General features: G+C 43.5%; 1 protein-coding gene across 1 annotated transcript; it reads left to right on the forward strand.

Moving 5' to 3' along the window:
• Window positions 1-6607: 6607 nt before the first annotated feature.
• On the forward strand, window positions 6608-21822 carry cdhr5b (cadherin-related family member 5b; the record flags this gene model as incomplete). Its single annotated transcript, XM_083916381.1, has 15 exons — window positions 6608-6701; window positions 9726-9904; window positions 10017-10073; window positions 12515-12541; window positions 13209-13295; window positions 13519-13620; window positions 14658-14843; window positions 16942-17032; window positions 17130-17227; window positions 17463-17666; window positions 17967-18077; window positions 18163-18229; window positions 20081-20353; window positions 20785-20954; window positions 21259-21822. 15 exons carry the CDS (start codon window positions 6608-6610, stop codon window positions 21820-21822), a joined length of 2310 nt encoding a protein of 769 aa, XP_083772507.1.
• Window positions 21823-22577: the final 755 nt, after the last annotated feature.

The raw sequence follows: 22577 nt of genomic DNA on the forward strand, positions 1-22577 counted from the left end.
TCTCTACGACGTTCCTATCAAAAGTTATGGCTTATTTAAAATAGGGTTAAGGTTTGGGATTAGGGTTAGGGTTAGGGTTTAGGATTAGGGTTAGGGTTTAGGGGTTAGGGTTATTTTAGAGACTTGAAACTTGGGCTACCCCCCCTATTTCGTGGGTGCCGAGTGCACTCGTGCTGGTTTCGTTGCGATCGGACATCGGGAATCCTTTGATATTTAACAATTGTGTGCCTATTTTTTTTTCCTTAAGTGCTCATTTGTTGAGACTTTGCCTACCCCCCTAATTATGGCCACGCGCTTTCCATTGGTACCGAGATGGAGTCTCTACGACGTTCCTATCAAAAGTTATGGCCTATTTAAAATAGGGTTAAGGTTTGGGATTAGGGTTAGGGTTAGGGTTTAGGGTTAGGGTTAGGGTTAGGGTTAAGGGTTAGGGTTAGGGTTTAGGATTAGGGTTAGGGTTTAGGGGTTAGGGTTATTTTAGAGACTTGAAACTTTGGCTACCCCCCCTATTTCGTGGGTGCCGAGTGCACTCGTGCTGGTTTCGTTGCGATCGGACATCGGGAACCCTTTGATATTTAACAATTGTGTGCCTATTTTTTTTTCCTTAAGTGCTCAGTTGTTGAGACTTTGCCTACCCCCCTAATTATGGCCACGCGCTTTCCATTGGTACCAAGATGGAGTCTCTACGACGTTCCTATCAAAAGTTATGGCCTATTTAAAATAGGGTTAAGGTTTGGGATTAGGGTTAGGGTTAGGGTTTAGGATTAGGGTTTAGGGTTAGGGTTAGGGTTAGGGTTTAGGATTAGGGTTAGGGTTTAGGGGTTAGGGTTATTTTAGAGACTTGAAACTTTGGCTACCCCCCCTATTTCGTGGGTGCCGAGTGCACTCGTGCTGGTTTCGTTGCGATCGGACGTCGGGAACCCTTTGATCTTTATTAATTGTGTGCCTATTTTTTTTTCCTTAGGTGCTCATTTGATGAGACTTTGTCTACCCCCCTAATTATGGCCACGCGCTTTCCATTGGTACCGAGATGGAGTCTCTACGACGTTCCTATCAAAAGTTATGGCCTATTTAAAATAGGGTTAAGGTTTGGGATTAGGGTTAGGGTTTAGGGTTAGGGTTAGGGTTAGGGTTAGGGTTTAGGGGTTAGGGTTATTTTAGAGACTTGAAACTTTGGCTACCCCCCCTATTTCGTGGGTGCCGAGTGCACTCGTGCTGGTTTCGTTGCGATCGGACATCGGGAACCCTTTGATATTTAACAATTGTGTGCCTATTTTTTTTTTCCTTAAGTGCTCATTTGTTGAGACTTTGCCTACCCCCCTAATTATGGCCACGCGCTTTCCATTGGTACCGAGATGGAGTCTCTACGACGTTCCTATCAAAAGTTATGGCCTATTTAAAATAGGGTTAAGGTTAGGGTTAGAGAGACTAGCTGGTGAACTCGTGGAGCGTTCAGAAGCTACAGCGACTGATATCAGGAGTTGATAGAGATTATTACATTCATCAGGTGGACACTGTTGTGGAAAATGGATTTATTCAACAAACAGGATCAGCTTTTTCTCCGTGGTTCATTTTGACAAAGTATTTTCCTCTGCAGACAAAAATACGTTCACCCCTGCTTCCTCACAAGGCTCAGAGTTTAGCAAGAATGACCCCGTACCCACTGGTGCTCAGCCTTTTAGAGGAGGAGACCCCCCCATCCAGACTGACAAGGTCACAAGGTCATAGATAGAACGAACTGTCTTTGGCTGTTGCATTACGTTCTGATTTTATGTTGTTCCAGCTCTTTATTTTAACCTGTACGATGTAATATTCTGTGAATGGTTAGTCTGAGTCTACTACATACTGTCTTGTCTTGATAAAAGCACAAAGACAAAAGCAAAATAACATCTAAATTGTGAATTTGCATCAAAAACTATACGATTATTGCTGATTGTGTTTCAGGCAGCTGCTGTCTGCAGGACTGGACCGCAGGAGGCAGCTCGGGGACATCGAGTTTTCCAACAGATACGCAGAGTTCCTGCGATCCAAAGCCAAACACACCTCCGTCTGCGCCTTCCTGCGTCGCATGCAGGGTGTAAAGAAGAGGTGCGACACTTCAGACACATTATCACAGATGTCATAAACTGTGATAAAACACAAGGACACACAAACTGCTGTGCTAATGGGAAAACAAACATTTTCAGTCTGTTGTTATAACAAGAAAATGTCTTGTTAATAGGACGTCTGTTTCTTGTATAGAAAATATACATAAATATAAAAAATGACATCATAAAGAGAAGATAAGTTTGCTTTCCAGCAGTATCCTCAAAGCAATTTCAGTCCAAAGCAACTGGACTTGGTTGTTTGTCTAGAAAGACATTTTCACCTCTCATCCAAGAGGCTTCATCAGTTCATGTACGCATCTGACCAGGCTGGGACTGGACCAGGACCAGGACCAGGACCAGGCTGGGACTGGACCAGGACCAGGACCAGGCTGGGAGTTGTCCAACTAACTGGTGTGGAGATCCAGGTATTTAACCTCTCACAAGGCCGATGATGTCACTGGAACCCTTTGTGCTCCAGGTGCCAACGCCCGTCGTTAGAGTGACAGTCGTTAGTGGAAGTTGGTTTGGACTTGGTTAGTGCTCTATTGAGTCTGAACGACAGTCGTTGGGGTCACACGGGGCCATTTGTGAACAGTTGGTCCCGAACCTGGTCCTGGTCCTGGTCCTGGTCCTGGTCCTGATCCAGTCCCAGCCTGGTCAGATGCGTACATGAACTAATGAAGCCTCTTGGATGAGAGGTGAAACGTCTTCCTAGACAAATAACCAAGTCCAGTTGCTTTTAACTGAAATTGCTTTGAGGACAACGATGAGCTGGACGAATGAGAACATTCACAGGCCTCTCCAGCAGTGTTTCACTTTTGCTGTGTTTTTGTCCGCAGCGGGATGGGAGGAGACTTGGAGAGGGTGAACCTGCTGCTGAAACAGTACATGTGTCCGTCCGTCTACAACAACTGGCCGACCGACCTGTAGAAGACAAAAGAGAAAAAGATAATGAAACTGTTGTTAGAGGGACAAACGTGTTTCTGACCTTTGTATGTAACTGTAATCGTATTTAATGTGAAAACACAGATTTCTTTGTTATTAAAAATATGTTTTATGAAGTACTTTACATGCTTGGTGTGCTTGTTAACTTCACATTTAGCCTGTATTAATGAGTACTGGTAATTTAAACTTGTACTACGTAAGAATTGAGATACCTTGTTTCTAGCGGCCTCTTTGGCGGTGAGATGTAACTGCAGGCGAGCCTGTTCTTTCAGAGCCTCCATCTTGTCGCAGTCACGGTCGCTAGGTGTTGACTTTTCCTTTTTTTGCTCTATTGTAAACTTTTTGAGTCACCTCTCTACTTCCAGACCTTAAATCCACACACACACACACACACACACACACACACACACACACACACACACACACACACACACACACACACACACACACACACACACACACACACACACACACACACGTTCCTATTACACCTCTGCCCTTACTACGAGCCTGACCCAAGTTGGAAGTTCCCAAATTCAGATTACAAGTGAACGCAGCATAACCGGCAGTGGCGAGCTCCAGCTGCAGAACAACGGCTGGCAGCAGCGTCACTAACATGGCGGCATATTTCCATTTAGATAGGGAACGTCTCCACAGACATCTGGTAACGATGAACCCTGGGCGCCTCCCTAGGGAGGTGTTCCAGGCACGTCCAGCTGGGAGGAGGCCTTGGGGAAGACCCAGGACCAGGTGGAGAGATTAGATCTCCACACTGGCCTGGGAACGCCTCAGGATCCCCCAGTTGGAGCTGGTTAATGTGGCCCGGGAAAGGGAAGTTTGGGCTCCCCTGCTAAAGCTGCTGCCCCCGAGACCCGACCCCGGATAAGAGGCTGAAGATGAGATGAGATGAGATCGCTCTGTGCCACGCTCTCGATTCAAGAATAAAATTCAGTCTTGATCTGCGAACCTCCGCATCTGAGTCCTCATTCCTGTCTGGGCCTGACATTAAAATTCATCCAGATACATCAAATATAAAAAAAACAATTACCACATTTTACACTTTGACTTTTCATACTTTAAGTGCATTTTGCTTTAAATTAAACTTACAAACTTTAACTCCTATAAAGTTTAATTCTTCACGTTTGTAAAAGCTTTTACAGTGAATACAGTGAAATTAAAGTTTTTCTAAATTGTTGTATGACTTTATATATTACTATATTATTTATTGTTAAAGGTAAGATCATGGTATATTATTGTTAGCTATAATTGTTATATAAAAAGGTTATTTTTATGAGAAATGATTGTGTAAGTTCTATTGTTTATTATTAACTAGTGTATTAACTTTTATTAGATTAATACATGGAAGACAGCTCTTATTATAAAGCATCTAAAGGTAAACTGCCTATAAAAAGGCTGGCTCCTGAATCCTTCAACTTCAGACGGTTTACCACGGCCAGTGATGTCTGCATGTTGGAGATCCTAATGTCAGCAGCGTCACTAACATGGCAAGGCATTCGCAGGTCTCTGCTGATCGTGGTGGTGCCTGCTGCCGTGGTCCTACATGACGCTTCCTGCTGCTATTATCACTGTTACTCATATGTACTGTCACTACAAGCGGCCGAAATTTGTTTCCTGAGGAGGGGGGCTGGAGTCTCCCTTAGAGAGAGGGGGAGAAGTTCAGCATCCGTGAGGAACTCGGAGTAGAGCCGCTGCTCCTTTGCGTTGAAAGGAGCCAGTTGAGGTGGTTCAGGATCATCTAGTAAGGATGAACCCTGGGCGCCTCCCTAGGGAGGTGTTCCAGGCACGTCCAGCTGGGAGGAGGCCTCGAGGAAGACCCAGGACCAGGTGGAGAGATTAGATCTCCACACTGGCCTGGGAACGCCTCAGGATCCCCCAGTTAGAGCTGGTTAATGTGGCCCAGGAAAGGGAAGTTTGGGGTCCCCTGCTAAAGCTGCTGCCCCCGAGACCCGACCACGGATAAGAGGCTGAAGATGAGATGAGATAAAATCTGTAGCCATAAAAACACCATCAGTGGTGTGTCTCTCTGTGTCGTAGCTGCTATTGCCACTACTCATCATTTATCATGTTTGCCACCATAATTATTATAATTTTCATAATCTATCACCTTCGCTGTGCTTGTTTCTGCTATTCTGCTGCATTAACTGCCATAACATATAAGTCATATTCACATTACTATAGATATTATTATAGTTACTGTTACTCTTTGATTGCTTGCATTTCTGGAAGTGTGTCTGTCTCTTTCCCTTTTGTCATTCCTTTTCTCTCTCTCTCTCCTTTTCTTCCTCTCTCCGGTGCAGACTTATATCCTAAGAAAATGTCACTTTGTCACTTTATATCATCACTGCACCACTTTATTCAGTTGTACTGTAACTTACTGCTGCTACATTTCACTGTGGTTTACTGTAACGTGTCTCAGTAAAATGCTGCTACACTGTACTTCACTGTAACTGTACTTCTGTCAGAAATGCTGCTACACTTTTAACACTGTTATCACTTATCGCTCGTTATCACTTATTTAGTTTGTACTTATTTTACTTCAACATGCTGCTAAACTGCACGCTGCGTATTGTTGTATATTGTATAAACCTGCGTTTAACCACAATGTCTGTTGCACTCTGTCACATTTAGTTATTGTTTGATTAATTTTATGTTAGCTTTATTTTGATTGATGTTTTTATGCTTATTGTTACTCTGATCCTTTCCAATCTATGTATTGAAACTGTTGCACAATAATTTCATTCATTCATTCATTCATCTTCAACCGCTTGTCCCGGGGTCGGGGTCGCGGGGGGCTGGAGCCGATCCCAGCTGACAACGGGCGTGAGGCGGGGTCCACCCTGGACAGGACGCCAGTCTGTCTCTGTTCGTCTCTATGTGCCCTGTGATAGACAATAATTTCCCTCGGGATAAATAAATAAAGATTCTTGAATCTTGAATCTTGAATCTTAAATCTTGAAAAAACAAAATACTACCTCTACCTCTGGACGTCAAAGGTCAAAGTGTAACCACACATGATGGTTTGAATGGAGCTATAGCACATTTTGGACATTTTAAAGCAGCTCTAGTTGCAGTAAATGTAATTTGGATATCTCCATTTTGGACGTGTAACCCCCAAAGGAATCCAACCTTCTGCATTAAATACATTTACGATGTCTAAGGCTTCCTTTCTGTAATTGAGTTGTTTGTTCCATCACTGTTGTCAACCATAAATGGAAACTTGGCGACAAGATCTGCTGATAAAGGGAGAGGGGAGAAGAGGATCACAGAGGGCATGCTTATAAAACATTCATTTACAACGCTTCATTACGGCTATTATTAATTATTTTCGCTTCTGTGTACGTGTAAACATTTAACCGTGATAGGCCTCGAGTCAAACTCATCAAATAAAGGAGAATTTGTCACCAAAAAAGAAGAAATGTTATATGACTTCCAAGCAAACATGCGTGTGCGTTGGGTTTTTACGACAGGGAAAAGTCCACCGCGGCCATAAAGCCGAGCAGATAAGCCGAGAACAGAGACGGACGAGGATCAGTTCAGACAGGACGGACAGAGACATGGACGGGATTCATCCGCGCCTCACTGTGAGGACGTCCTTTGGGTTTTTACTTCTGATTCTGCTTCAAACGTCCACTTCACGCGCCCAGAACAGTGAGTACTGAAATGTGCTGCTTCACCTGAGGCTTGTTTGTTTTATCTGTGACTGGTGGTGTCTTCGAAAACCAATAACAGTGTCCAGACAGACCGACTCTAACGACTCGTAATGTGTGAATTTAGATAAATAATGTACAGAAAACCAGAGGGAGCTCAGACGACTGAAACAGGAAATAGTGGAACATTTGTTTGTTTGCGTAGGCTAGAGAGGTGAGGGGTGAAAACATTTACAAACGTTCTATTTAGGCTTTCAAACTATGATTATCGACGATTTATGAACTGGTCTGAGGTTAATTTTGGGCTTTCTTAAAGGTTGAATATGGAGAATGAGCCGAACGCCGCCATCTAGTGTCTAAAGATTGTAGTCGCAACAACAAAAAAAAGGGTAAATGGACTTGTACTTATAAAGCGCCTTTGCAGTCTTCTGACTACTCAAGGCGCTTTCACACTACTTGATGGCATTGGACATCTATATACCATCTAATCCATGGGTGTCAAAGTGATCCAGTAAAGGGCCGCTGTGGCTGCAGGTTTTCATTCCAACCAAGCAAGAACACACCTGACTCGACTTACTCAATCACCTGAACTGTCTTCACACAGTTGATTTGTTGGACCAGGTGTGTTTTTGATTGGTTGGAATGAAAACCTGCAGCCACAGCGACACTTTACTGGATCACTTTGAGACCCTTGATCTAATCTAACCATTCACACACATTCACACACCCATGAGCAGCACAGGGAGCAATTTGGGGGTCCAGTGTCTTGCTCAAGGACACTTTGACATGCGGACCAGGGAAGCTGGGGATCGAATCTCCAATCTCTCGAATGGAGGACGACCCACTCTACTACTGAGCCACAGTTGAGCTGCAAGGTTCATTGCTGAGTGTGTCAGCGATCAGCCTGCTCCATGTCAAGTGATGATTCATACAGGGTAACGATTTATTGGACTAATTAATTTTACAACACTATTTAACGTCCAGTCTTCAACTGAAGTCTTTCTTTGAGCGCTGTGTAATCGATTAACTAGCTCTCAACTCAAAATGATTCCTTGTTCCTATAGCAACAACAGACAAACCTGGCAACCAGCAACGCCCAACGCTATTGGCTGCTACAACGGAAACAGAACGTGACAGAAATTCATTGTCAAACCCGTCAAAAAGATCTTTAAATATTAATTCAGACAATGGAAAAGCAATATTTTCATTCTGTACCCCTCAAATACGCCCCTTGGGTGTATTTTTTTTTTTTTAAATATAGCTTTTAATAACGATTCTACATATTCAACCTTTAAACAGCAGATTGCTGCATGAAGCACAATATTATATGCACGTTAAATCACATTCATCTGTGTACAGTCCTGCCTCGCACCAGCTAGACTCAACTCAGCTACTGGCAATTACCTCAAAATGGTTTCCAGAACCAAGCTGAAGTGCACGTGCTGTGGGAGAGGAAAACAGACTCATAAAATGCATGATACAAATAAATCCATAAAAAAACGCAGTGACACCTTCAGATTCCAGTGGCAGAAGCTCAGTGGATTATGTTACCTGCGTTTCGTGCTAATCAGACCAACTTGTCATCTGTTGTTGACTGTTCTATAAGATCAACTCGTATATCGAAACATATTTTTCTGCTTTTTTTGAGATTTGACGACTGTTTAAGGCGCCTTTCAGTTGGAAAAGGACCGATATACTGGGCTTCATTGAATAAATAATACTTTCCAAACATGGATACATGGAGAGGAAGCAGAACTGCCAAGTATGAATCATTTGAGAAGAAGCAGTTGGGGGTTCTGTGCCTTGCTCAACAGCACCCCGGCAGTGCCCAGGAGATGAACTGGCACCTCTCCAGCCACCAGTCCACGCTCCATACATGGTCCACACAGGGACCTGAACCAGCGACCCTACGGTTCTCCAGCCAAGTCACCTATGAGCTGAGCTACTGCCGCCCCTAACTCAATATTTACGGTTTATTTTATAGTTTGTTGAACTACAACTGGCACCAGTCGATGGTGATGTTGGGTTCAGGTTAGCATAGCAGAAAACAAGTAGTTGTTCTAAATAACACTTTTTGTGCAACTTAAGACACATCATCAGACTTGACACATGGGTTCATCGGGTGTTTTGGGTCTCACAACAGACACCCTCGCCCAGGGGACCCAGCCGGGGTGATCAAGTCCCGGCTTAGAGATAATATGAACTGAAGAAGCCTTCTTGGAAGAGAGCTGAAACATCTTTAAGTATCTTCAACCAAACTGTTGCTCAAGGTTCAACCCTTTCTTGGATTTGGGGCTATGAATATGTTTGGGCTCAGGTTACATAAGGGGAAACACAAAGCAAATGGAGAAACAGAACTTCATACTGGTATCCATGTCAGCAACTGCTGCACCAATTTACATCAGGTTTCAGTCTCGCCGCTCCATGTCTGTTGACTTTACAACATGAAAAGAAAGTATTGATACATAGGAAACCATTATTTTTAACCAAGAGCATCTTGAAAAAATCAAGTGCTTAAGACAACACCTGAACAAGCCTCAAACAAACAAGTGGCGTCGGTGTTTATTCCCATTTTAAGTGAACGCAGCATAAAAGGACACAGGTGGCAACTTTACATGTTAATACTTGTACTTTAATACTGCATAACTCCTACTAATATTTTGTTTGATTTTTATTTAGCAATGTTGGCATTTTTTTCAACTTGTGAGTCTTTGTGTATGTCATCATGGCAAAATGTGGCTTTGGAGATGCCACGAACTTTGAGTAGATTTTTCGAGGTGTTTTGTTACTGCGATGGTATCGCAACCGCAAGATGAAGCCATGAAACTGTGCGGTTGTGGAGATGAAATCAAAATGAAGGCCATGTCCAGTTGTTGTGATCCCAGTAAGGGTATTCCCTCATTTTAGGCTCCTGGCCCTGTTTGGCACCATGGTCTGTTAAGTTTTTCATGTTTTGGTGCTAGCACTCGCTGTACTGGACACACTGATATCCATTTTCTAATTTTTTCTTCTTCTCTTCCAACAGTCTGTTCTGCACCTCCACAGGTAAATTTTAAAGAAAACAATACTGTGGGTGATGTTGTGCAGCCGATCACAGTCCTACCAGGGGTGACCCTCCAGTTCAATCCTCCCCCTGCAAATCCCGACAACCCATTCAGCCTCGAAGGAAACAATCTAACAGCTGCAAGGGTGCTCGACTATGAGGTACTGTATGTCACGACTAATGGTGTAACCCAGATCCAAACCCATGTATGAGTTTAGACACTAGTGTGTGAAAATACCCTACTGTTAGACATTATGTTTGTTTTGTTTGCAGGCTTCAAATACGCATGAAGTCGAGATCACCTGCACTGAAACAGCCTCGGGCCGTTTGGTAAGTTTTTGAAGAGGTTCTATGGGAGCTTGAGAAGGCTGTAAAGGTTCTTGATGAAGTTTTACAGATGCTTAATGAGCATATATAGGCTTTTATAAATATTGTACAAGGGCTTGAGGAGGTTCTCCAAGGGCTTGATGAAGTTGTAATTGGGCTTTGAAGAGGTTCTACAGGTTCTTGAGAAGGCTGTTCTTGAGAAGGCTGTTCCCAGGTTCTCCATGGACTTTTGTACAGCTTTTTGAGAAGGATGTAAAGGTTCTTGATGAAGTTCTGCTTGAGGAGCTGACATGGGTTCTTGAAAGTATTGTTCAGGTGCTTGAGAAGGTTGTCCAAAAGCTTGAGGAAAATGTAATTGGTGCTTGAAAAAGTTGTACAGGTTCTTGAGAAGGCTGTTCTTGAAGAGGTTCTCCATTTGCTTGAAGTGGTTTTAAGGTTTGGGGTTCTTGAGAAGATTATTGGTACTTGCGTAGGGTGCTTAAGGAGGCTCCCAAGGGGCTGGACAAAAGTTGTTCAGCTTCTTGAGAAGGTTCTCTAAGGATTTGACACGTGTACAGCTTTTTAAGAAGGATGTAAAGGTTCTTGATGAAGTTCTGCTTGAGGAGCTGACATGGGTTCTTGAAAGTATTGTACAGGTGCTTGAGAAGGTTGTCCAAAAGCTTGAGGAAGATGTAATTGGTGCTTGAAAAGGTTGTACAGGTTATTGAGAAGGCTGTACTTGAAGAGGTTCTCCATTTGCTTGAAGTGGTTTTAAGGTCTGGGGTTCTTGAGGAGATCATTGGTGCTTGTAGATGTTAAAAAGGTGTTTAAGAAGGTTCTCCAGGGACTTTTGTTCAGCATCTTGAGAAGGATGTAAAGGTTCTGGATGAAGTTCTGCTTGGGGAGCCTACAAAGGTTGTTGAAAGTATTGTACAGGTGCTTGAGCGGGTTCTCCAAGTGCTTGAGGAAGATGTAATTGGTGCTTGAAAACGTTGTACAGGTTCTTGAGAAGGCTGTACTTGAAGAGGTTCTCCATTTGCTTGAAGTGGTTTTAAGGTTTGGGGTTCTTGAGGAGATCATTGGTGCTTGTAGATGTTATAAAAGGTGCTTAGGAAGGTTCTCCAGGGACTTTTGTACAGCTTTTTAAGAAGGATGTAACAGTTCTCGATGAAGTTCTGCTCGGGGAGCCTACATAGGTTCTTGAAAGTATTGTACAGGTGCTTGAGCGGGTTCTCCAAGTGCTTGAGGAAGATGTAATTGGTCTTTGAAGAGGTTCTATAGGTTCTTGAGATGGCTGTACTTGAAGAGGTTCTCCATGTGCTTGAGGAGATCTTGAAGTTTGAGGTTCTTGAGAAGATTATTGGTACTTGCATAGGGTGCTTAAGGAGGTTCTCAAGGGGCTGGACAAAAGTTGTTCAGCTTCTTGAGAAGGTTCTCTAAGGATTTGACACGTGTACAGCTTTTTAAGAAGGATGTAACGGTTCTCGAGGAAGTTCTGCTCAGGGAGCCTACAAAGGTTCTTGAAAGTATTGTACAGGTGCTTGAGCGGGTTCTCCAAGTGTTTGAGGAAGATGTAATTGGTCTTTGAAGAGGTTCTATAGGTTCTTGATAAGGCTGTACTTGAAGAGGTTCTCCATGTGCTTGAGGAGATCTTGAAGTTTGAGGTTCTTGAGAAGATTATTGGTACTTGCAAAGGGTGCTAAAGAAGGTTCTCAAGGGGCTGGACAAAAGTTGTTCAGCTTCTTGAGAAGGTTCTCTAAGGATTTGACACGTGTACAGCTTTTTGAGAAGGACGGAAATGTTCTTGATGAAGTTCTGCTTGAGGAATCTATATGGTTTCTTGAAAATATTGTACAGGTGCTTGAAGAGGTTCTCCAGGTGCTTGAAGTGGTTTTGAGGTTTGGGGTTCTTGAGGAGATCATTGGTGCTTGCAAAGGGTGCTTAAGAAGGTTCTCATGGGGCTGGACAAAAGTTGTTCAGCTTCCTGAGAAGGTTGTACAGCAGCTTGAGGAGCTTATACAGGTTCTCAAAGGGATCTTTAAAGAGTTTGTACAGATTCCTGAGATGGTTATAAAAGCTTTCAAAGAGGTTATAGAGGTGTGTGAGCAGGTTCTCTGGGAGTCCTTAGAGGTTTTACAGATTATTGAAAATGTTGTAAAGGATCTTGAAGTGACTCCACTGGGTCTTGATGCTGATACACATTAAAGCACATCACGCAGACAGAAAACCAGGTCACATGTTTCCTTTTTACAGAGTCATGCAGCTAAAACATGTCAGAAATTTGTGTCTACGATTTATTTTGTATTCTCAATATTTTTAGTCACATATTATTTTCAAGTGGTAGAAAAGATGCAAAACATGACCTTTAAACTACTTTAATTTCTGTCTCTTTTTTTTAACAGTTCCCTCTAACCATTGTTGTCGTTTTGCTCAATTTGAATGATAACCCCCCGGTCTTTGCTCAGAACATCTACCCCATCAACGTCAATGAGGTAAGTCTGATAAATAACTTTAAATTCACAGGAACTGCTGTTCATCATTGTAGTTTTTTGTTTGTTTCTAGCTTCAGGTACCTTACCAATAACTAAATGTTGTTTACTGGATTAAAAACTCATTTTCATCCAGTGTTACTATCCAACTTCCTCTGAAATACAAAAATATGTCCCTATATTTCAACATACCTTTGGTCTGTAGCTGATTTGTTATTGGCCCTCTTTTGTTGCAAGATGCCAATATCACTATGCACAAAGCCAGTTCATAGATAAATGGTTTTCCCAGTCCCAGTCCCGACATATCCATATATACACCATATCCATATCCATCCAACACCTTTGGCATGAACTGCAACACCCACTGGGTGCCAGACCTGATCACCCAACATCAGTGTCATTAAATCTCTTGTGGCTGAATGGGGGCAAATCCCTGCAGCCAGGTTCAACATCTTGGGGAAAGACTGAAACCAGAAAAGCCTGTTACAGCAGCATTTGCCCAATATTTTGGAACATCATGTTGAACACATACTTTTGGCCATGAAGAGTATATAACTTTACCTTTAGATAGGTCTGTTGATGACTTTTCTGTGTTGTGGCAGCTAATGTAGGGTTGCCAAACTGTGTTTCATGTATCACATCACACTGTCACTGACTGTTTTTGTCCCAGATGACTCCTGTTGACACAAGCGTCGGCAGCTTCCCTGCCACAGACTTAGACGGTGAAAGGCTCTACTACACACTGACGTCTGAATCTGTAAGATCTTATGTTTGTTTTTCTTTTAACTCTCAGAGAGTCCAACATTTAGATACATCCTCTTGTTGTTTGTCTTTCACAGAGTCACGAGAGGTGTTCATTTAATCTTCTGTACACATATGTGACCAGGATGTGTTTAGCATAGCTTAATGGAAACAGAGGGAATCTGCTAGCTCAAGAAGCAGATCTAAATAGTTTTTATTGTCCTGTTTGATTTCTGCAGAACGGCTTTAAACTGAGGTCCAGTACCAGCCCGGATCTCTTCGTTAAGACACCTCTTGAGTACGAGAAAGTCCAATCTGTCAAACTGATATTATTCGCTCAGGTGAGTACTGCCCACTGCTGGTTCTATCACTGATCTCCTTTTGATCTCTGGAGGTCAGGTATGCTTTCTTATACGTTCAGACAGCAAATGAACATGGGCAGCTGTGGCTCCCGGGGTTGAGTCCGTCATCAATCGATTCCTGGCTTCTTCTGTGCACACGTCGAAGTGTTCCTGAGCAAGGCATTAAACCCTCCTGAAGTGCTTCAGTGCATTGGCATGCTAAGTCACGACTTTTAGCTGGAATAACAAAGCATTTTCTAACTTTGATAAAGACAAGTTAGCTAAAACATTCGGAAAGAAAAGCGAGTAAAGAAAATTAAATAATCTTCCACTAACTTGGCCATAGATGAGAAAGACATCCGTAACCATGGTAATTGTCTATGAAAATAATGGCGACAACAGTAGCTTTTTTAAGCTCACAGAAGTGAGATGAAAATTGTCTGAAAACTAATAAATATTGTCGTCAAAAGACTAAGAAACTAAATCAAAATCAGGTTAATTTAAAAACTGGTGTTTTCAGGGCATGGGCGATACGGTGCTGTAGTGGTTAGCACTGTCGCCTCACAGCGAGAAGGTTTCTGGTTTCGCTGGGGTCCTTCTGTGTGGAGTTTGCATGTTCTCCCCGTGTCTGCGTGGGTTTTCTCCGGGTTCTCCGGTTTCCTCCCACAGTCCAAAGACGTGCAGGTGTTCGGTTCATTGATGACTCTAAATCACCCGTAGGTGTGAATGGTTGTCTGTCTCTGTTCGTCTCTATGTGTCCTGTGATAGACTGGCGTCCTGTCCAGGGTGGACCCCGCCTCACGCCCGATGTCAGCTGGGATCGGCTCCAGCCCCCCACGACCCCGACAGGGACAATCGGTTAAAGATGAATGACTGAATGAATGAATGAATGTTTTCAGGGCATTTAAATCTTTTTGAAATGTTTGGACATCACAGAATCAAGAGTCTAGTTTGAGACTAGTTTCTCAGACACCTGCCAACCGTCAAACTCTACGTTGCACTGAAATAATCGATTGTGATTCCTTTTTTTTTTTAAGGACTCTCCGTTTACACCGGCCAGTAGCAGGGTTTCATTCACTGCCACCACCACCATCATGGTCACCATCTTAGATGTGGACAACAGACCGCCGTGGTTCCAGCCCTGCAAAAGGCACGAAATCGGGGGCGCTGTGGTCTGTCAGGGCACCGGCTACACCGGCAGAGTCAACTTAAATGAACAAGAGGTGCGACACTTCATCTGTAAAAGTCCAAAAATCCAAAATATAAGTCCAATCTATGAGTAGCCAATGAGCAAGCTCTGTGGGTGAAACTCCGGATATGTTTGAAACATACTAGTTGGAGCATTGTCACATAAAGTCAAAGAGTTTCTATCTGTTGTAAATATCGACACTGGACGATCTTTATCCCTCAGTTTCCTCGATCTCACACCAACAACTTTGTCTTTAAACTTGACGCCATGAATCATACGAACAGGGATAATGGAACAACCACTTTCAAAAGCAGTGATTAAGCTGCACTGAGGTGGAAAAGTTGGTTTATCAATGTGAGGAAAGTGTAAAAATGGAAACAGACTTGGTGAATGAATCATGATGTACATGAAGCGTGTGACTTACACACAAATTACACATTTCCCTCATGTTTTCCAACATTTGAGGTTTGACTGGAAGTCATTTAATTACCTCATGTTGTTGCGCCTTCTATGGCATTATTAGTTGAATGGCGGCCACGTCTCGATGGTAAAGGTTGTAAAGGTTTGGCAATGATCTTGAATGGTTAAGGTTAAACATTGATCTTAGATGGTTAAAGTTAAATGAGTTAGTTAATTATTCTCATGAGTTCTTGGGAGTTTTTGTAAGTTTTCGTAAGTTTTCCAGAATTTTTTTTGCATTTTGGTGAGTTTTTATTTGTTCTCATAGGTTTTCATGAGTTCTTCTGGGTACTTGTAAGTTTTCCATGAGTTTTTGTGCGTTTTTTTAGAGTTTTTGTGCATTTTTGTGAGTTTTCATGAAATTTTGTGTGTTTTTCATGAATTCTCATTGGTTTTTCATGAGTTCTTGTGGGTTCTCGTAAGTTTTCCATGAGTTTTTGTGCGTTTTTGTGAATATTCATGAATTTTTGTGTGTTTTCATGAGTTCTCGTGAGTTCTCGTAAGTTGAGACGAGATTTTTTTAGGGGTTTTTTGCGTTTTTGTGAGTTTTCATGAAATTTTGTGTGTTTTTCATAAAGTCTCATAGGTTTTCATGAGTTCTTCTGGGTTCTCGTAAGTTTTCCGTGAGTTTTTGTGAGTTTTTTTGCATTTTTGTGAGTTTTTCGTGAATTTTTTATGTGTTCTCATAAGTTCTCCCAGGTTTTCATGAGTTCTTGTGGGTTCTCGTAAGTTTTCCATGAGTTTTTGTGCGTTTTTGTGAATATTCATGAATTTTTGGGTGTTTTCATAAGTTCTCATAGGTTTTCATGAGTTCTTGTGTGTTCTCGTAAGTTTTCCGTGAGTTTTTTTGAGGGTTTTTTTTGCGTTTTTGTGAGTTTTCATGAAATGTTGTGTGTTTTTCATAAAGTCTCATAGGTTTTAATGAGTTCTTGTGGCTTCTCGTAAGTTTTCTGTGAGTTTTTGTGAGTTTTTTTGCATTTTTGTGAGTTTTTCGTGAATTTTTTGTGTTCTCATAAGTTCTCCCAGGTTTTCATGAGTTCTTCTGGGTTCTCGTAAGTTTTCCGTGAGTTTTTGTGAATATTCATGAATTTTTGTGTGTGTTTCCATAAGTTCTCATAGGTTTTCATGAGTTCTTGTGAGTTCTCGTAAGTTTTCCGTGAGTTTTTGTGCGTTTTTTTGAGGGGTTTTTTGCGTTTTTGTGAGTTTTCTTGAATTTTTGTGTGTTTTTCATAAGTTCTCATAGGTTTTCATGATTTCTTGTGAGTTCTCGTGAGTTCTCGCAGAGTTTTCACAGAAGTTTTCGCTGATCTAAGGTTACCATCCAGACATAACCTTTAATGTCACCCGACTGGAGAATAAGCGCCACCAACTGTTTCTCTTGATGAACAAACTCACAGTAATTGACATTAAATGCATTTTACTTTGCTAATTTCCTTAAAATTAGTTTAAAATTTGTGTTCATATTTGGATGGACGCTTGGCTAATCTCTCCTCTGAGACTTTCATCCTGTTGAGGATTGAGTTAAAGATCTAAAAAGAGACAGAAGTAGTTGAAAAAGAGAGCTAAAGAGAGTCCAAACCCCTCACGCTTCCACACACCTGAACAATCCCTGCGTAAGGTATTCGTGATTGTTGCCAGACACATGATGATGATCAGTGCTTTCTTCTCTGCAGACTGGACCGTTAGCTCTGGAACCAGGACCACTGTACGCCATCGATGGAGACTTGGGGATAAATGAAGGGATAACATACTCGTTCCTGGGTGGTAAGCAAGCTGGATTGAAAACCAAACCACTGTAGTTAATTATAGTCTGACGTTGATGATTGGCAGGTGGAAGCAGCTCAGTCTGTATGTGTTTCAGGAGACGCTGGAGGTCTGTTTGCGATCAATCCAAACACGGGGAACATCAGCATGCTGAAGCCGGCCGACGTGTTGGGAACAATCAGTCTGACAGTTGTGGTAAAGACAAAACATTCCCTTTTTTTTAATAATCCAATTTGTTTATTTGATGGTGTCTTTAATATTTTTACTGTTGGATCTAATTAATTGAAAATTAAATTCATCCTTTAAATCAATAAATACACCCGTCATTAATTGAAAGATTGGGTTGGTGAGTAGTCTGAAATGTTTCATGTTAGGTGTTCGATTCCTGACTCCAGTATTTCTAAGATCCCGGTTTGTTTCTCTTTCCCAGGCCGCTCAGAACACCAACAGTCATCAGTTTGCCACCACCACTGTCACAATCAGCGTCCAGGTGAAGAGTCTCCACCCTCCGCGGTTTCAGAAGCCTCAGTACGAAGGCATCATCACTGGTGTCGGCATGATGGCGACGGACCCGACGAACAAGGACGAGCCCCTGCGGATCTTCGCCACGGATGCCGACTACGCTGCTACCGGGGTGAAACACTGATTTCATTGACTTAAATGCACATCCATTCACTATTTCTATCATTCCTTGACATGCGTGACAGAAGGTGTCTTTTCTAATGGCAGCAAATTTGAGACATGGTTGATGATTTTGTATCAGATTGCTTTGCATTAACGACATTTTTAAACCCTCTTAACCCAGTTTCACTGTGAACTAAAAGTTGTGGGCTGCTGTTAAACTGAATAATCATCAAATCAAGTTTTGTGTGACTGAAGAAATCTTCTGTCTACTTGATGTGCAGCGCTAACCCCTAAAACTCTGCTCAAACAGGGTCTGAATCCTCACATCACTTACAACGTTAGCGACGGACGTGACTTCTCCATCATTGACGGCTATTTATTCATGACAAACGATCTCCCAGAGGGCACATTATCTCTGCAAGTAAGTTTATAAATCTAGTCAAACTTAAAGTGACTAAAAGGTCATTTCTCTTATTAAGCACCCTACTTCCTCTCCGTGCTTCCAGGTGGTGGCAATGGATGCGTCTAATGATGAATCGGCCACAGCTCAGCTCATCGTGGAGGTGACATCAGGTAAACTTTCACAAAGAGCTCTACTGAAATGTTGAAAGGCAGTCTACAAAAGGGCTCTGTCTCTGCTTCATCTATGGCTCAATGCAGCTTGACTATCAAATACATGCAATCATTAAGAGTGTGGAGCTTGTAACATGCAAATTGCAATGTGCAAATTAGTTGCTGACCTCCGCCAGACCAAAAGATCCTTTCATTTAAGCTTTATTCAGTTTCCACCACAGAACGTTTCCAGATAATGGATTTCTCTGGTGGAAATTTACCGTCATTTCCACCAGAGGAACCAGGGTATGGCTTAAAAGTACCTGGTTGGTCTGGTCCTGTGGTTGGTCTGCTCTGATGTCACCAAAAAGAAACTGACAGAGTTCACTTGGATGTGGTCAAAGATCTTTTCATGCAGTCTCTTTAAAGTGTTTGAATGTCTCAGCGTTCTCATCGGTGTAACGTAACACCTGAGTTTGTGTTCAAACGTGAAAGCTCTTTTTAAGTTATCCTCAAAGCAATGTCAGTCAAAAGCAACTGGACTTGGTTCTTTGTCTAGGAAGACGTTTCAACTCTCATCTGGCCAGGCTGGAACTGGACCAGGACCAGGACCAGGCTGGGACTGGACCAGGACCAGGACCAGCACCAGGCTGGGACTGGTCCAACTAACTGAGACACCACTTATCTCCAATTTACAATGCTGCCCTTTCATCCCTTCCCAGGAGATTCAACAATCTAACCTCATAGAACAACTGTTCACAAATGGCCTCATGTGACTCCAACAACTGTCATTCAGACTCAATAGAGCACTAACGAAGTCCAGACCAACCTCCCACCAACGACTGGACCAGGACCGGGTGGGACTGGACCAGCACTAACCAAGTCCAAACCAACTTCCCACCAACGACTGCCACTCTAACGACGGTCGTTGGCACTTGGAGCACAAAGGGTTCCAGTGACATCATCGGCCTTGTGAGAGGTTAAATACCTGGATCTCCACACCAGTTAGTTGGACCAGTCCCAGCCTGGTCCTGGTCCTGGTCCAGTCCCAGCCTGGTCCTGGTCCTGGTCCAATCCCAGCCTGGTCCTGGTCCTGGTCCTGGTCCAGTCCCAGCCTGGTCCTGGTCCTGGTCCAATCCCAGCCTGGTCCTGGTCCTGGTCCTGGTCCAGTCCCAGCCTGGTCCTGGTCCTGGTCCAGTCCCAGCCTGGTCAGATGCGTACATGAACTGATGAAGCCTCTTGGATGAGAGGTGAAACGTCTTCCTAGACAAATAACCAAGTCCAGTTGCTTTTGACTCAAATTGCTTTGAGGAGAACGACGACCTGGACACATGAGAACATTCACAGGCCTCTTTTTAAGTTCTCTTTAACATGCGTCTCTGCCAACGCCAGTCTGCTCCAGTTGGCGTGAGTAGACATGGAGACAATATATGATTCCACTTGCCTCATTCATTTATGCTTTATTTGACGTGGTTAATGGCCCCGACCATGGCTCGTAAATATCAGCAGCAGAAATAATAGGGCCTGTGTCCACAGCTTTTTTTTGTGCCAGTGTTTTTCAATTATGCCTAATGAGGAAAGAGCATATATGAGCACCTTCGCCCACAAAGGGACTGGACCCAGCGTCTTTCTCTGCGTCCTCTCCGAAAAGAGTCGTTCATGGGGTGGTTCCGGCTATTCGCAGGTCAATGAGACGAACCGGGTCTGTGCCCCATGTCAAAAATGTAAAACATTGTCTACTGCGGTCAAGTTTGTGCAAATAAATCACCGTGAAAATTCCCTTTGCGTCCAGTCTGAAGCACCTTTAAGGTACGGAGACAACAGAGACAGGAAGTACCAACTATTAAGCTTCAAAGTATGTTCTCCTCCCAGGTCTCACCACCACCAGTTTGCCTCTGAATACTACAGACAGTATGGCCACGACGTCCATAGTGGAATCCACCACCAACAGCAACACCACTGAAGATATTATGTCCACTTACAACCCCAGTACGTCCACTGACAGCAGCCTCTCAACCACCATCCCTGACATGACCAGTGAAGGCAGCATTTCCACCTCTGATCCCAGTATGACCAGTGAAGGCAGCATTTCCACCACTGATCCCAGTATGACCAGTGAAGGCAGCATTTCCACCACTGATCCCAGTATGACCAGTGAAGGAAGCGTCTCCACAGCCAGCACAGCTCACCCACACACAGGTGGTCACACTTTTCTCTCGATCTTTTCGGTCATATCAAATATTTTGCTGCCTGCTTTGACCACAAAAGGTGTCTTGTTGTTGACATTCAAAGCGACCAACCACCACAGGGGTTCTGATTTGTAGCTCTACCAGGTTTAAAATGTTGTATGCCAAGAAAAGTCAGAAAAAGTCATAGTATAGTATGTAAAACAAATGTTATTTGAGAAGTCGTAGTAAGGTATGCCCTAATGTTTTCTGTATTTAGTTAAGTATTTCATAGACTCATCATGAAGTCACCATAATAAATATTAAGGTTTCGAGTGAAGTCACCGCCAAGATTGACTGCCAAGTTGTTTCCAGAGTAAGCTGCTTACTGCTTGACCTCTGTTCCCGCAGTGATGGTCTCATCAGGTGGCTACGGGCCTGTGGACATGGCAGCGCTCGGTGCAACCCTGGGGGTCCTGCTGTTCATCTGTGTGGTGGTCATCGTGGTGCTGGCTCTTCGCGTCCAGAAGGGGAAAGCCGCCTGGAGAAAGATCTTCGAAGCCAGCGCCTTCCAAAGCTCCATAAGTTCAAAGTCCAAGGTGGTTTTTGAAGTGTTCAGATTAGGGTACAGAAACTGTCCGGACTCATGACTGCCCCCCGGTTTAAGATTATTGTACACGCCACTTCACTAAAGTGACACTAGATTATTGGTATTTGTCCCGTCTATCCAAGACTTTGGTTCGGATATCCCTACGATGACAAAACTTTCCATTTGCACGCAAAAAATCTGAATGTCTCCCAAGAATTAAGTCACATTTTAGTGGTCACCAGCAGGACTTTAAACTGTTAATCTTGATTTTAAGTGGCTGTGTTGTGCCTCCACAGCTGGGTCAAGGTTCAGGTCAGAAGGAGGGCATCCAGTACACCAATGAGGCCTTCGAAAACGATGAAGATGGAGACAGCACCGGCTCCGGCGGTCCAATCGGGGGAAGCGGAGTGTCTGATGGAGTGGTGCGCGACTTTGTACTCACCGAGGCAATCTTGAAGTCTTCGGCGCCGCTTAATGCCGTCCCGCGCGACGACACCAGCCAGGCGGGCTCAGACAAGGCCGACAACGAGAAGGAGGTGAAACCCATCCTGACCAAGGAGAGGCGCGTGGACGAGGGCTACAAGTCAGTCTGGTTTAAAGAGGACATCGACCCCAACGCCAAGGAGGAGGTGGTCATCATCCCAGACAGCAGGGAGGATGACAGCGAGGAGGAGGAGGAGGAGGAGGAGGAAGACGAGGAACCGTCATCCAGCGGCAGAGAGGACGAAGACGACAACACGCAGATGAAAACCCCGAAGGTCGTCTTTAGTGAAGCAGACCTGGACAGTGGCCTCGGGGTGAAGATGGAGGATCCAGCAGAGGACTCAGAGGATGAGGAAGTGTTGACCGTTGATCTGTGAAAGGTGCCATGGCGGGAACCACCCATCATAAAAATGTAATGATTTATCAGCAGTCTTGAAACACCCTGCCTTATCAGTCCGTTGCAGAGGACAAGCGACAGAACCAGGACTGAACGCACTGAACTCAAGTGATTATGAATCTGATTTTACTCCATAAGCCTCGCCGTGTGTTTGTGAAGGTCTAAATTTGAACCTTTTACACTTTTTGTAAATACGTCACATCATAATGAATGTAGTGTAACATGTTTAAAGATATTATGTTCATGTATAAAACGAGTTTGAGGCGACTCAGATCAGTGTATTGGAAATACAGGAATGAGACCAACGTTGCTGGGTCATGTGTAATCTCTATAAACAGACTGTGCACAGGAATGTAGACTGCGTCAGCAATGGGACAGGATTTGGGTAAAAGAAGCCGTCTGGTTTCCGTTTGTAGTCCGAGTAGTATTGACCAATCACGTCTGAGCATGCGTCGTTGGCATGCAGGTAAACTGTCCTTTCTTACGTCTCAAGTTGCTTATCGGACCCGTAAATCGAAATCGTAAACAATGCTCGCCAGCTGGCAGAGGAAGTCTTGGCCCTGATATCTGCTGGATACACCGGAAACCCCAGAATATTAGCCGTTGCCCTCAGAGTCCAAATTGTTGTCAGACACTAAGCCGATGAGTTTCCGAGATTGGGCCGGGTATAAATATCAACCCAAAATGTTCAAAAGTCTCGCAAGAAGGTTAAGCGTTATGGTTAAGTTTAGGGCT

The sequence above is a fragment of the Echiichthys vipera genome (genome assembly GCF_963691815.1).
Source record: "Echiichthys vipera genome assembly, chromosome: 7".
In the NCBI taxonomy this organism is placed as follows: Eukaryota; Metazoa; Chordata; class Actinopteri; order Perciformes; family Trachinidae; genus Echiichthys; species Echiichthys vipera.